The sequence below is a fragment of the Castor canadensis genome, chromosome 13 (assembly GCF_047511655.1).
Source record: "Castor canadensis chromosome 13, mCasCan1.hap1v2, whole genome shotgun sequence".
Lineage (NCBI taxonomy): Eukaryota > Metazoa > Chordata > Mammalia > Rodentia > Castoridae > Castor > Castor canadensis.
In genome coordinates, this window is record NC_133398.1 from 39677214 (window position 1) to 39690124 (window position 12911).

At 44.8% G+C, this 12911-nt stretch overlaps 1 protein-coding gene across 1 annotated transcript in view; it reads left to right on the forward strand.

The window, feature by feature from the left end:
* The window catches only part of B4galt1 (beta-1,4-galactosyltransferase 1), a 52299-nt gene extending 43334 nt beyond the window's left edge, over positions 1-8965 (forward strand). The window contains exons 4-6 of the mRNA XM_020156175.2: positions 3668-3790; positions 5768-5872; positions 6096-8965. Coding sequence (XP_020011764.2) covers positions 3668-3790; positions 5768-5872; positions 6096-6228 — 361 coding nt within the window. The 3' untranslated portion in view covers positions 6229-8965. The remainder of the gene's footprint in view (positions 1-3667; positions 3791-5767; positions 5873-6095) is intronic.
* Positions 8966-12911: the final 3946 nt, after the last annotated feature.

Here is a 12911-nt window from a genome sequence, read left to right on the forward strand (position 1 = left end):
TTAAGTCCAAGTCAGATATTATTTGAGAAGGGAAGAAGAGTCCAGAAATGCCTGTAACTACTGCATATCCAGATGAGAACAGTTTTTTTTTGTTTGGGGGGCTTTTTTGGTGGTATTAGAGGTTGAACTCAGGAACTCTTTTAGGCAGTACTGGGGTTTGAATTCAGGGCCTCACATTTGCTAGGAAAGCTCTCTACTACTTGAGCCACTTCACCAGTCCTGTTTTGTGTTGGGTGTTTTCGAGGTAGGATCTTTCAGACTATTTGCCGAGGCTTACTTTGAACTGTGATCCTCATGATTAGTCTCTGCCTCCTGAGTAGGTAGGGTTACAGGTGTGAGCCACCAGCACCTGGCTAAAGGGAATGATTTTTTTTAGACAGTATACTGGGGTTTGAACTAAGGGCCTCAGGCTTGCTAGACAGTTGCTCTATCACTTGATTCACTCTTCCAGTCCTCAGTCTGCATTTTTGAGGTTGGATGTCTTGGTAGATGTTCCGTAGCACTTTAAAAAGGAACATGATTCTGTTTCCCAGCAGAGCACAGGCTTCTGCTGAAGCATGGAGTTCACACCTTTCCACCAAAGTGTCCCTAGTGAAGGGCCCAGTTATTCCCATCCTCAGGGGCAAAGGTATAATTCCCACCTTTGGCATATGTGGAACATAGCCTTGTTGTCCATTTTTTTAATCCATAATCTATCATAGTCTTTTTGTTTGTATAACATAAAATTGATTTTAATTACCCATCAGTTGAATAATATAACCTTCCCTTCCTCACTTCAAATGAACTTGAAGCTCCAGGAAGCTGTGCTGCAGGGTACCCATGTTTTAGGTACCCTGGGTTAGGCTGAGGAGCCAGTGTGGCTTGTATGTACAGACAGCAGTTCCTTTGTGTGAATACAACTATTTTCTATTAGGCTCATTCTCATCCTTTCTTCCTCTCCTCCTCCTAGGGGCATGAAGGCCTTATATTCCTTGAAGAATATAAGTCTTACCCCAGGTCAGAGCTACTCAGGAGCTGAACTTATGGGGAGAACATTTGAATGTAGCATCATTTTTAGACTTTTCAGAAATTACTCTACACCCAATCTTTCCTCCCTCCCTCCCTCTCTGTTTGTCTTCTTTTTGAAATAGACAATTTCATACCTGATACCTATTATTCCTCACTTGAAATCATCCCTTCCACCATCGGGACCAAGTGATCACCCACTTTTTTACCACAGTGCTATGTGTGGTTTACAGAGAACCAGTCAGGTTTAGGGGCCTTGGAAAGACAGAAAAACCAAATCTTGTCAACTTAGCATGTGCTTCCACAAAAGTGGCTAAGAATCTATTTCTACAAAAACATTTATTATCCATTCAACCCCCCCTTGTACTATTAATGTATGCTAATAAATAAAATGTATTTAAAAAGAACAAAAAAAAGGCATTAAAATAATATTTTTTGTGGTACTGGGGCTTGAACGCAGGGCATACATCTTGAGCCACTCCACCAGCTCCTCCACCCCCTTTTTGTTTGTGATGGGTTTTTTGGAGATAGGGTCTTGGGGAGCTGTTTGCCTGGGCTAACTTTGAACCGCGATCCTCCTGATCTCTACCTCCTGAGTAGCTAGAATTATAGTGCCAGGCCAAGATAAAAAAAAATTTTTTTTAAATTATCAGAAGACCTAATTGGTCTGAGTTCTGTAATCCTAGAACTCAGGAAGCACAGGCAGGAGGATTACAAGTTCAAGGCTATATATAGTGAATTATATAGTGAGTGTGCTATATAGTGAGTTCCAGGCCAATCTAGGCTACCTAGAGAGACACTGCCTCAAAAAAAAAAAAAAAAAAAAAAAAAAACCAAGCAAAAAAAGAATTTATTGGTTTGGCCACCTCTAATTTAATCCTCACATTAAAGGTGTGATGCTGGTGGCTCAGGCCATAATCTTAGCTACTTAGGAGGCTGAGATTGGGAGGATCATGGTTCAAGACCATCCTGGGCAAGAAGTTTACATGACCCCATCTCCAAAATAACCAAATCAAAATGGGACTTGGAGGTGTGACTCAAGCAGTAGAGTGCCTGCCTCACAAGCATAAAGCCCTGAGTTCAAACCCCAGTCCCACCAAAAAAAAAAAATTATTATAAGCTGGGCACAGTAGTACATGCCTATAATACCAGCAACTCTGAGGCTGAGGCAGAAGGTTTATGAGTTCAAGGCCAGCATATGCAATACAGTACCCTGTCTCAGAAAGAGGGAGAGGGAGAAGGAAGAAAAGAGAGAGGATGAGAGGATGCTCAAGTAAGTGCTGGGTATGGTAGTGTACACCTATAATCATAGCACATGGGAGCCTGAGACAGGAGGATCCGAAGTTTGAGGCCAGACAGGGCTACAAAGTAAGACCCTATTCCCCTTGTTCCCTCCACCCCCCAAAAAAAAGGTGAAAAAAGAAAATAATTCAGTGATGTCTTTAATTTCATATATTCTATATGGTTTGGCTGACTTTCCCTCTCAAAGTCTGAACTAGAGTTTTCCTTAACGTATGTGATGGGTTTTAGTCTCTTTGAGGTTCATTAAGAGCCTGAATGTGGTTTGGAGTTGCACTTAAGGTTGACACAAAACTGAAGTCCTGGAGGACCTACAGAAAGGCCTTTGTGTGGCATTTGAGGCACATCCTGATTCTTGATGTTTCTCATCAGTGCTTGCTCTATCTCACAGGAGTTCACCATTCATAACCATTGAGATAATTGAAATACAAAAAGGTACAGAAGGATGATGTCCCCTACTTGGAAATATGTAAAAATAGATTCATAGCTGGGCACTGGTAACTCACGCCTGCCTGTAATCCTAGGTACTCATGAGGCAGGGATTAGGAGGATCAAGGTTTGAAGCCAGCCCAGGCAAAATAGTTTGTGAGACCCTCTCTCAAAAAAAAAAAAAATCACATAAAAGGGCTGGTGGAGTGGCTTAAGGTGCAGGCCCTGAGTTCAAACCCCAGTACCACAAAAAAATAATAATAATAATAGATTCATCATTATGCATTTTGCTAAGTCAGGATAAGTAGAAATTTCAAAGAATATTTTACTGGAGCAAATTTCCAGAAATGCTGCCTCAGCTGTTAAGGTTACAGTTAAAGCTGTTTTTACGCCTTTTGGTAGATCGGGTGGAAAGAGGACACGGTAGAGTGGTCACAGGGAAACTCTAAAGCAGTCTCCGGTTCAGAGCCTCTTGGATAAGGAATTCTTTGCAGGAGCAGAGCACATGGGAATTAGATTTCTGAGCACAGCAGAAGAACTGTGCTTATGCCCCACTCTTGTCACAGGCTAGTGTTCCAGATAACCACAGAAACAGCACTGCATTCTTGGAAAGAGGAAAAGTATACATTTTGATACTCGTATCTTCTCTAGGATGATCTGAGCCATGACACAAAAGTAAACCAAATAAAGAAAATCCTCATAGACCTCCAAAAATCAAAATTTTTCACACTGGAGGTGTGGCTCAAATAGTAGAGTTGAGTGCCTGCTTTGCAAGTGGGAAGCCTTGAGTTCAAGCCCCAGTACCACCCAAAATAAATATTTTTTTCAGGAAATGAAGAATAACTAAAAGTGTTCATGCATTAATCAAGCTTTATTTTGGGGCTGTCAAAACTTACTAACCACGGATGCTCTGTGTATGTGTTTTTTCCCCCAGCCTACCTTACGTTCAGTATTTTGGAGGCGTTTCTGCTCTAAGTAAACAACAGTTTCTTGCCATCAATGGATTTCCTAATAATTATTGGGGTTGGGGAGGAGAAGATGATGACATATTTAACAGGTAATGTTCCAACTTAGATCTTTTTGTGCCCTATCAACCTTTACTTTCAGTTCTTAAATCAGTACTTAATTATTCATCAAGGATTGACTCTTAGGAGGAAAGCAGTCACCATTCAGCCCAGATGCTTAGACATGTGTTCTTGTAGATCCTGCAGGTGCTAAGCAGGGTCTTTAGGAAAATGGGAACCAAGTAGAGGAGCATGCTTACTTTGAATTGTATATGCCATTTTGTGCCGAAGGAAAAATTCAGTATCTCATTGTGGTCCCCTTTCAGTGTGAAACAAGTTTCCTTGGTTAGAAACCTAACTTTCTTCACTGCACTTTTGTACTATATTTTTATTTTGGAATATTTTTACCATACATGAAAGAAGATAAACCTTGTGTACTCCACAGCTATCACACCATGGCTAAATTATCCACCTCCCAGGACTCTTTTTAAGCTGGTAAACCTGTATGCTGTGGGTTGTCATGGCAGGTAGTGAAAAGCCATCTGTCGGTGGCATTTGAAGCCACATTCTATTTAGTGCTCCCTGCCAGTGGAGCCTTCAGTCCCGCCAGCTGCAGATCAGAAGCGTCTTCTCCCTCTGGGAGCAGTCTGAACTTGTCACTCAGTTTGATTCCAGAACATGTCCAGGTGTACCCTTCCTGAATTGGAGTACATCTATGTATTTATTTATTTATTATTTTTTGGTGGTACTGGTGTTTGAACCAAAGACTTTGTACTTGCAAGGCAGGTGCTCTGCTGCTTCAGCCACAATTCCAGCCCTGGAACACCCAGTGTCATCCAACGTTACCTTTATGTGAGAACTTGACGTGGACTCAAGTCTTTAATACAGGCCTTGAAGGAAACTTTAGTTTTAGAATATACAAACTGATTATCAAGTATGCATATACTGAAATCTGCTGCATACATAACATTGTGCCAGGCAGGCCCAGTGGGAAAGACACTGAAGACCTGGACACAAAGGTCCAAACAGAAACAACCCCTCTTCCACAGAACCACACTTCCGTGAACCTTCTGCACTACTGTGGTGATGTGCAGGGTTAATAGGATACCACAAACCTCAAAAATTCAGGGTGGCTGGGGAGGAAGGAAACATCTAGAATTGACACACCAAGGTGGTGGAACTAAGGGATGTGTGGTGTGTGGAGCAACTTTCTCAAAGATGAAAGTACTGTGAGCTACTTGTTGTATGCCAGGCACTGGAATAAGCACTAAGAGGAAGGCAAGCCTGTAGGTCATTCAAGGTCAGCCAGTCCTGCTTGCTCTCTTTGATGTTCCTGCTGTCAAGGCTTCAATTTTTTATCCTCATTCTATTGCCCTGGACTAACGAAGAATCCTCAACCCTGGTCTGGCTGCCTCCAGTTTTGTTCTCTGCCCTCCATTCTTGAAACAGAGAGATGTCCCCATGGCCAAAACCATTCGGGAAGCACTGCACATTGTGTCCCAGAGACTGGCACTGTTGAGTGGTATGACCTGAGATGGCCTCCATGACTTAGTCCCTTGCTCTTCTTTCCATCCACATCACCTTCTACTTCCTACCCACCCTTTTTCCATCAGTCTCTGGAAGCTAACATTCCTTGAGGGCACTGTGTTGGCTTTCACCTTTATGCATTTGCCTGCACATCCATCCTCATGACTTGCTCCAGATGAGTTATTCTTTCTCTGCCCACTCCACTTCCCCTTCTCATCTGCAGCCTGGCACTGAAGGCCCCAGGTTCTGAGCTTCCACACTGTATTCTGTGAGGGCAAACACCACAAACTGCAAGTCATTGGTGAAAAGGCAAGCAGAAGGAGTGTAAGTTTTAACTAAGGTTGCATGAGTCCCAGCATGGTGCTGGGGTTTGCCCTGATTGAGAACAGCTAGCAGGCTTATGGGTGGGGCAGCCTTACAGTTTACAGTCTTACAGCTGGGGCTATTGGATCCAAGCCTTATGGCAGCTCTAGAATAAAGACTTGTCCCTTTACTCTTTGCAGATTAGTTTTTAAAGGCATGTCTATATCTCGCCCAAATGCTTTGGTCGGGAAGTGTCGCATGATCCGCCACTCAAGAGACAAGAAAAATGAACCCAATCCTCAGAGGTACATTCTGTGTTCATTCTTATCCCTTCTTCTTTCCCCTTTAGGGTGGTGCAGGCTGCAGGGCTGAGGCTCTAGAGAGGGCTCTGTGCCTCCAGAGAAATGGAGGCATTCAGTCTGAGGGCAGGGACCCAGGATGAGGGTGAGGAGTAGGGGGAGAAGTACAAACATACCTTCTTAAGATTTCTGTTTTGACACTTTCTCCTTGCCCTTTCTTTCCTTGTAGGTTCGACCGAATTGCACACACAAAAGAAACTATGCGCTTTGATGGTTTGAACTCACTCACCTACCAGGTGTTGGACATAAAGAGATACCCATTGTATACCAAAATCACAGTGGACATCGGGATGCCAAGCTAGCGCTTTGGTACAAATAAGAGACCTGAAAATGGCTAGGGACCTTTGCTGTGTGTCTCTGCCAGTCTGCTGGGCTGGTCCCTCTCATTTGTACAATCTGAGTGATAGGTTCCCTCACTCATCAATCAGATGCCTTTCCAGATGACCAGGATCAGTGGAATATTTTGCTCCCAACTTGGCTCGGCATGTGGCTTAGTTCTACATGGTGTTTGTCAGTGTAAAAATGGTGAGCCTTTGGGGGCTTCTTGACAAGTTCACAGGTGTCACCCCAAATAGAACTGACAGCGCAAACCTGGGTGACTGTGGGGCTCATTCACACTGTTAAAACTACTAAATTGTAAAATGGGTAAGAACTTTGCCTTAAATTGTGGTGTTCTTATTACTTCATGAAAAATTGGATACTGCTGCTGAATTTGGATGGGTATGATATCTTTTGGTTGTCATATTTTAGACAGAAAAACACAAAGTTTCAACTAGTCTCATGTTCCATTCCTCCCCCACCTTCTCTCAGTGGTATGCAACTATTACAATCACTGTGTGTGTGTCTTTTAGCAAAAGAATTTTAAAACTTGAGCCTTTTGTCCTGCTTATGTATGAATTCCAAGGCATTTTTAGCCATCAGAGCAAAAGCCTTGGATCGTCTCACTTACAATGGCCTATCTCCAGATTGTCTGATTTCTGAATGTAAAGATTTTTTTTTTTAAAGAAGCAGTTTGTAGTATTTTAAAGAAAGAACAAATTGAGTTCTAATTATGGTATAGTTTGATTTGTGCTGATCCAAATTTGCATTACTGTTTAGTGTTAAGTCATGACAATTTATTTTTCTGGGCATGCTATGTAAACTTGAATTTCCTATGTATTTTTATTGTGGTATTTTAAATGTGGGAGGGGATTGAGCAGTTTTTTTAGTGGAAAAAAATAATGTATGCTGTAGTGGCCACAATGGGCCTCAGATTTAGCTGGCAGGCCAGGTTTTATGAGGAGCAAAATCACCGTCAGGTCCCTTGGCGAGGGCAAGCCCTCCCAGTCAGCATTATCCTGCCAGACCTCAGAGACCTGGGAGACAGTCTCTGTCTATCTGGCAGAACTCCCCACCTCTCCACCCTCCCCAGGTGGGCAGGATGGAAGGAACCTCAACCTCCTTGAACTGACCCCTCAGGGCTCTAGGTTGTGGGGTTGTTTACCATCCCTTGGTACCTTCTCAGTTGGGGGAACCCCTGTTCTGGCGGGGACTGCCTCCCAAGAGCCTCTGCCACACTCCCCAGGCCTATCCTACATTACTGGTTCTTCCCCTTCTCCCCTTCCTCTCCTGCTCTGCCTGTTTCTTTTCCTTCCTCTGCCTCTTACCTGTTCCCTAAAACTTGCCTTTGGCACTCAGGGTCAAACAGACTGTTCATTCTCCAGCATGAATATGCCTTTTAGTTATTGATCTAAAGAGTTAACTGAACCAACACCCTGAATCCTCCTGAGAACTCTGGTGCCTAAAGCCTCCCCTCCCACTCAGGGTTTTAGCAGGTGCTCTACCTGGTGAGGCTAACCCCTAACCCCCAGGGGCTTCATTCACAAACTCACCTCTGCTGAAGAATGGGTAGCTAGCTGCCTGGGGTAAGACAGCAGGAGGCACTTCTACCACAGAGGCCTTTGCCAAGTTCATCCTGGACTGAGGTCCTAAGATTCAGCTCCCTAATCCCAGAGTTGAGCCCTTTGCTTTTGGCAACCAGGACCCTAACCACTGCCTCATGGGCAACATCCCTGAGTGTGGAGGCTGAACTGTTGCCTGGCCTTAATCCTAACTGTGCCTTTATCACTTTGAGCATCTCAGATGCTAACTTGGTTCTTTTTCCAGAAGCCTTTGTATTGATTAAAAATTATCTTTCTCTGCAGAAGCAATGGGCTTATGCTAAGAGTATTCCTCTGTCAGTTTCTATGGCTTAACAATGTTACTAAAACTGAGACCAACTGCACTGAGAACAAGTTTGGGGAAATACAAAAGACTTTCTTTCTGTCCCCGGATCTTGACTTTTCCAAAGTGCCTTAAAGAAAGGAGACAGATGCCTGTGTGGTAACTTTTGTTACCTCCTTTACTCTTAAAATCCTGTCTTTTCTTCTTTCTTTTCTCCAGTTACTTTTTTTTTTCATGTCAAATATGTTCATTTTGAAAACCAAGGGAAATTCCGCTGTGCCTGTACACCCCACTTGCTGACCTTCCAGTGCTCTCACAGGCTCTGCAGGCCCAGGGTATTGTTAGGCCTGGAAGTTTGCCTGGCTTGTGAGATGTTTTGGTCAGTTCCCTCACTGGGGATTCCAGAGCTGAGGGTGCAGGGAGCCATTTCCTTCACCTGGGAGTTGTTGTCATGTACCAAGCTGTTGTTATATATTGTGCCTTCCTCTGTCTTTCTAATACTATTGCTGGTGACCTGTGTGATGTGGCCTTTGGGAAAGATCAGAAGCAGAGATGGCACAGGAAGGTAAAGGAAATGCTGTCCTAGCCTTCAGACTAGTCAGAGTCTGTATTGACCAACCACTGGGCTGGGGGTGGGGTGCCCCCATGCAGCCAGGATGACAAGCTTTCCTATTCTAGAGACCTATCGTGCTATGTGTTTTGATATCCCATGTATACAAATGTGTGTATTTACCATGGGGGGATTTGGCATGTGACCTTGGTGTTAAGAACAGACAACTGTATTTTTGCCTTTGCAATCCAGTGATATAACATGAATAAATGACCCTATCTTTGTAACTGTGGGTGATTTCTCTACGACTGAAGGGGTTTGGGCCCTTTGCGGGGCTGCCTGCCTGGAAGATCTGAGAAAGGCAGAGATTTGCCAGCAGGCCCTCTACTGCTGGAGCAGCTCCCACAGCCCTTTGTTATACTTTATTTTTGAGACCAAGGTCTCCCTAACTTTGCTTGGGTTGGCCTCGAACTTGTGATTCTCCTGCCTCTGCCTCTCTACTGGCTGGGATTACTAGAGTGTACCACCATACCTAGCCTTACGTAGAGACTTTTTTAAGGTTTAAAAGAAAAGCTGTATCTAAGCCAATGACTGATATCTCACAGGCAGTCACTACGTAGTACCTACCACCATTTCAAAGTAGAAGTTTTCCTGGCAGTTCTCTATCCACATTCTGCTGTTTTCAACACATGGCCAGGCTGTTCAGATGTAAATCACAGAGGCATTTGTGTAAGGTATTCACAGTGGAACTTCAGTGGTATCATTCAAAGTAAGGCTTCTTGTCAGCCCAGGAAATTTAGACAAGGACTCTGAAGGGTCCTAATTGTTACCCAAGTACTTGAGACAGTAAGTATACCAAGTGCCTCCTCCTTGGTGGTCCTGGGTCAAGTACCAGCAGCCTTTCACATGCTGGTTGAGTTGAACTGGCCACTCCTGAAGAAATGGCCCAGATGAAGCCAGAGTGCGGAAGAGGCTGCCCTGTTGCCCTCCAGGCCAAGGGAGCCCTGCCAGAATGAAGGAGTGAATGGAGCATCAGTTAGGAATCAGGAGCCACCCAGGGCCATCTGCTTGTCTCCATCCATCCATGTAATTGCTGGAGGGATCCCCGGTGGCTGAGCAGAGATTGCCAGGGTTCAGATATGGCCTTCAAACAGGATGCCTTTGCCCTTTGGACATGGTACTGCCTTACAGGGTCTGAAAGAAAGCCAGTGTTTTTCCTTATCTCCTCACACACCACCACTGTCAATGCTTCAGTTGTGTTTGTTTTTGGCATACTTGGATTTGAACTCAGGACCTCATGCTAGCTAGGCAGGCACTGTACCACTTGAATCAAGACTCAAGCCCTTTTGCTTTAGGTTATTTTTCAGAGACAGTCTAGCTTTTTTGCCTGGGCCAGTCTTAGACTACAATCCTCCTACCTATAGCCTCCCAGTGTAGCTGGGATGACAGGCTGGGATGCACCACCACACCCAGCTTGTTTAGTTGAGATGAAATCTCACTAACATTTTGCCTAGGCTGGACTGGTACTGTGATTCTCTCAATCTCTGCCTCCTGAGTAGCTGGGATTACAGCCATGAGCCAGCGGACACCAGCTGGGAGTCCTATAGTGTAACTCATTCTAACACTGTCTACTTGGAGTCAGAATCAGATCCCACAGGCTAAGAACTCAGCCACCAGACTGTCCCCATCTCAGGTGCCAGCAGCTAATAGTAGGTTGTGACCTGTGCTTCTGACCAACTAGCTCTAGGTTGTGGTGCAGATGACTCCCTCCTCAGGTTCAATTAATTTGCTAGGATGGCTCAGGGAGCTCAGAGAAACACTCCTGTTTCCTGGTTTATTGTAAAGGAGATTATAAAGGATGCCAGTGAGCCTCTGGATGAAGAGATGCATAGGGCCAGGCCTGTGGGAAGGGGAGTGCAGCTCTGGCTGCCCCCCCTGCCCCCATGCATCATTGTCAGGGGCCTCCCCTGTCCAGAAGCTTATCCAAACTCTGTCCTTTTGGGGCTTCATAGAGGCTTCATCATGTAGGCATGGTTGATTATGTCATCAGCTGTTGGTGATCTACCCAGCCTTCAGTCCCTCTCTCCTTCCTGGAGGAATGGGATGGGGGCGGGGGGAAGCTGAAAGGTCCAAGATCCATGTGCCTTGATCTTTCTGGTAATCAGCCCCCATCCAGGAACACACCAAAAGTTACTTCACTAGAACAAAAGACATTCCTTTAATGCAGGAAATTCCAAGAGATTGGGAGCCTGCATTAGGAACCGGGGACAAAGACCAAATATTAGAACAAAAGATTCTCCTAGTGCCCCTATTGCTCAGGAAATTAGAAGGGTTTTAGGAACTCTGTGCCAGGAACTAGGGGCAAAGGCTAAATATATATTCTTATTAAATCACAGTGTCACACATGGCTTTGCAACCTGTAAGATCTAGGTTAAAAGATAAGAGTAAAAAGTAAGTTCATCCTTCCCTCCCCAGCCACATACATCCACATGGATGCATTCACACTAACATGCGTGACATGCCCACCATATATCTATGAGAAGCCAGAAGACTTGGGTTCAAATCCTACTGTTGCCTTTCTGTGATTGTGAGCAAATTAGAGCCTCTTTGTGCCTCAGTTTCTTGGTCTGTATGATAGCTGTAATTAGTATTTCTTGTGGTCTTTATGAAGATTAAGTTAAGCCAGGCATGGTGGTTGGAGGCCAACCTCGGCCAAATTTGTAAGAACTTGGTTATCTTAGAAGCAAAATGCAACAAAAGGGCTAGGGGCATGGCTCAAGTGGTAAAGCCCTTGCCTAGCATGCACCAGGCCCTGGGTTCAATCCTCAGTTATCTGCACCGCCCCCACCCCCCAAAAAAAAAAGACTCAGTGAGTTAATACTTATAAATTTCTTAACATATGCCTGGCTTATAATAAAAATTATAAATGTTTTAAATGCTTAAGTTTTTTTTTTAATCTATTTTTACAATGCTGGGGATTGAACCCAGGACTTTGCACATGCTAGACAAGTGCTGTACCAACTGAACTACATACAGAGCCCTTGTTAAATTTTCAGAAAGGCATGTGGGCACATGCGTTGGCATGTACATTTATTACCATGTACATATTACCCACATATACATATGCATAAGCCCAAGTGCTGGGTTGGTCCTTTTTCCTCTTTTAGGGAGCATGTCTGGAGCTTTGCTACATAGTGCTTACGTAGATGAACATCCAGGTAAGTGACTGTCCCTCTACTGAAAACACCCAAGGCCTCACCAGAGCCATTTCTCCCACCCCTTCTCTACTACCTGAGCCAAGGCATTTGGAATGGCAGCCTTGGAGAGGAAGGAAGTTGAAACCCCTCCCCATGGGCTCCAAGAGCCCAGAAAGGGAGGGAGGTAGACAGGAGGAAGGAGTCCCAGGAGCCATTTCTTTGGGAAATGCTGTCTCTTGTTTCCTACTTCAAACAGGACTAGAATCAAGTCTGAGCCAGGCAAAGCTGCTGCCTGTTACTAGTGGGTTTGGTGGACACCAGATCCACCATATACTACCTCTTTTCCATGGGAGAATGTGACCTGGGTGCCAAATCACTGAACTTCTGGAGGCGGGGCTGTGGTGTCCAGGGAGATGGGTGTCTCAGAGGTGTGTGAGGGGTGTGTCCCCTGCAAGGACAGTTTGCTGTTTTTGACCTAGGCAAGCTATTTGTGGAGAGCATAGGGAAGAGGATAAGGAGATGGGAAGGTAACCACATGCTTGTTACCAATTTCCACCACAAGTCCAGTCTCCCCTTGTTTTGATGCTTCCAGGAGGTGGGAGCTCAGACATTCCTCAGGGTCAGTTTCTTATTACAACTGGAACTTTTTACCCTGTCAGAAAGGAAATGAAGTTTGTCTGACTGAGTCTGTCATGCCAGACAAGCCTCATTTCCTTGTTTGGCAGAGTCCCTGGGGAAAGAGCATGACTGCTGCCTTCATCTGGGCTTTAGAGTCTGTACCGAGGGTGCGAGGCAGAGGGATCTGGGTGGCATGGTTTCAGTATAGACTGAAAATTAGAGGAACATAACACTCCAAAGACATCTGCACTTCTGCAAGATGCATGCCAGGGTCATCAAGGGTAGAGACTGGGCACAAGGATGTCACAGCATATTTGCAGACAGTGAGTGTCAGGTCACCAAGCAGGGAGCCTGGGAAGGCAGCCAGGAAGAAGTCATGGAAAAAAATGATGATTACCTCTGCCCTCCCTCTTGCTGT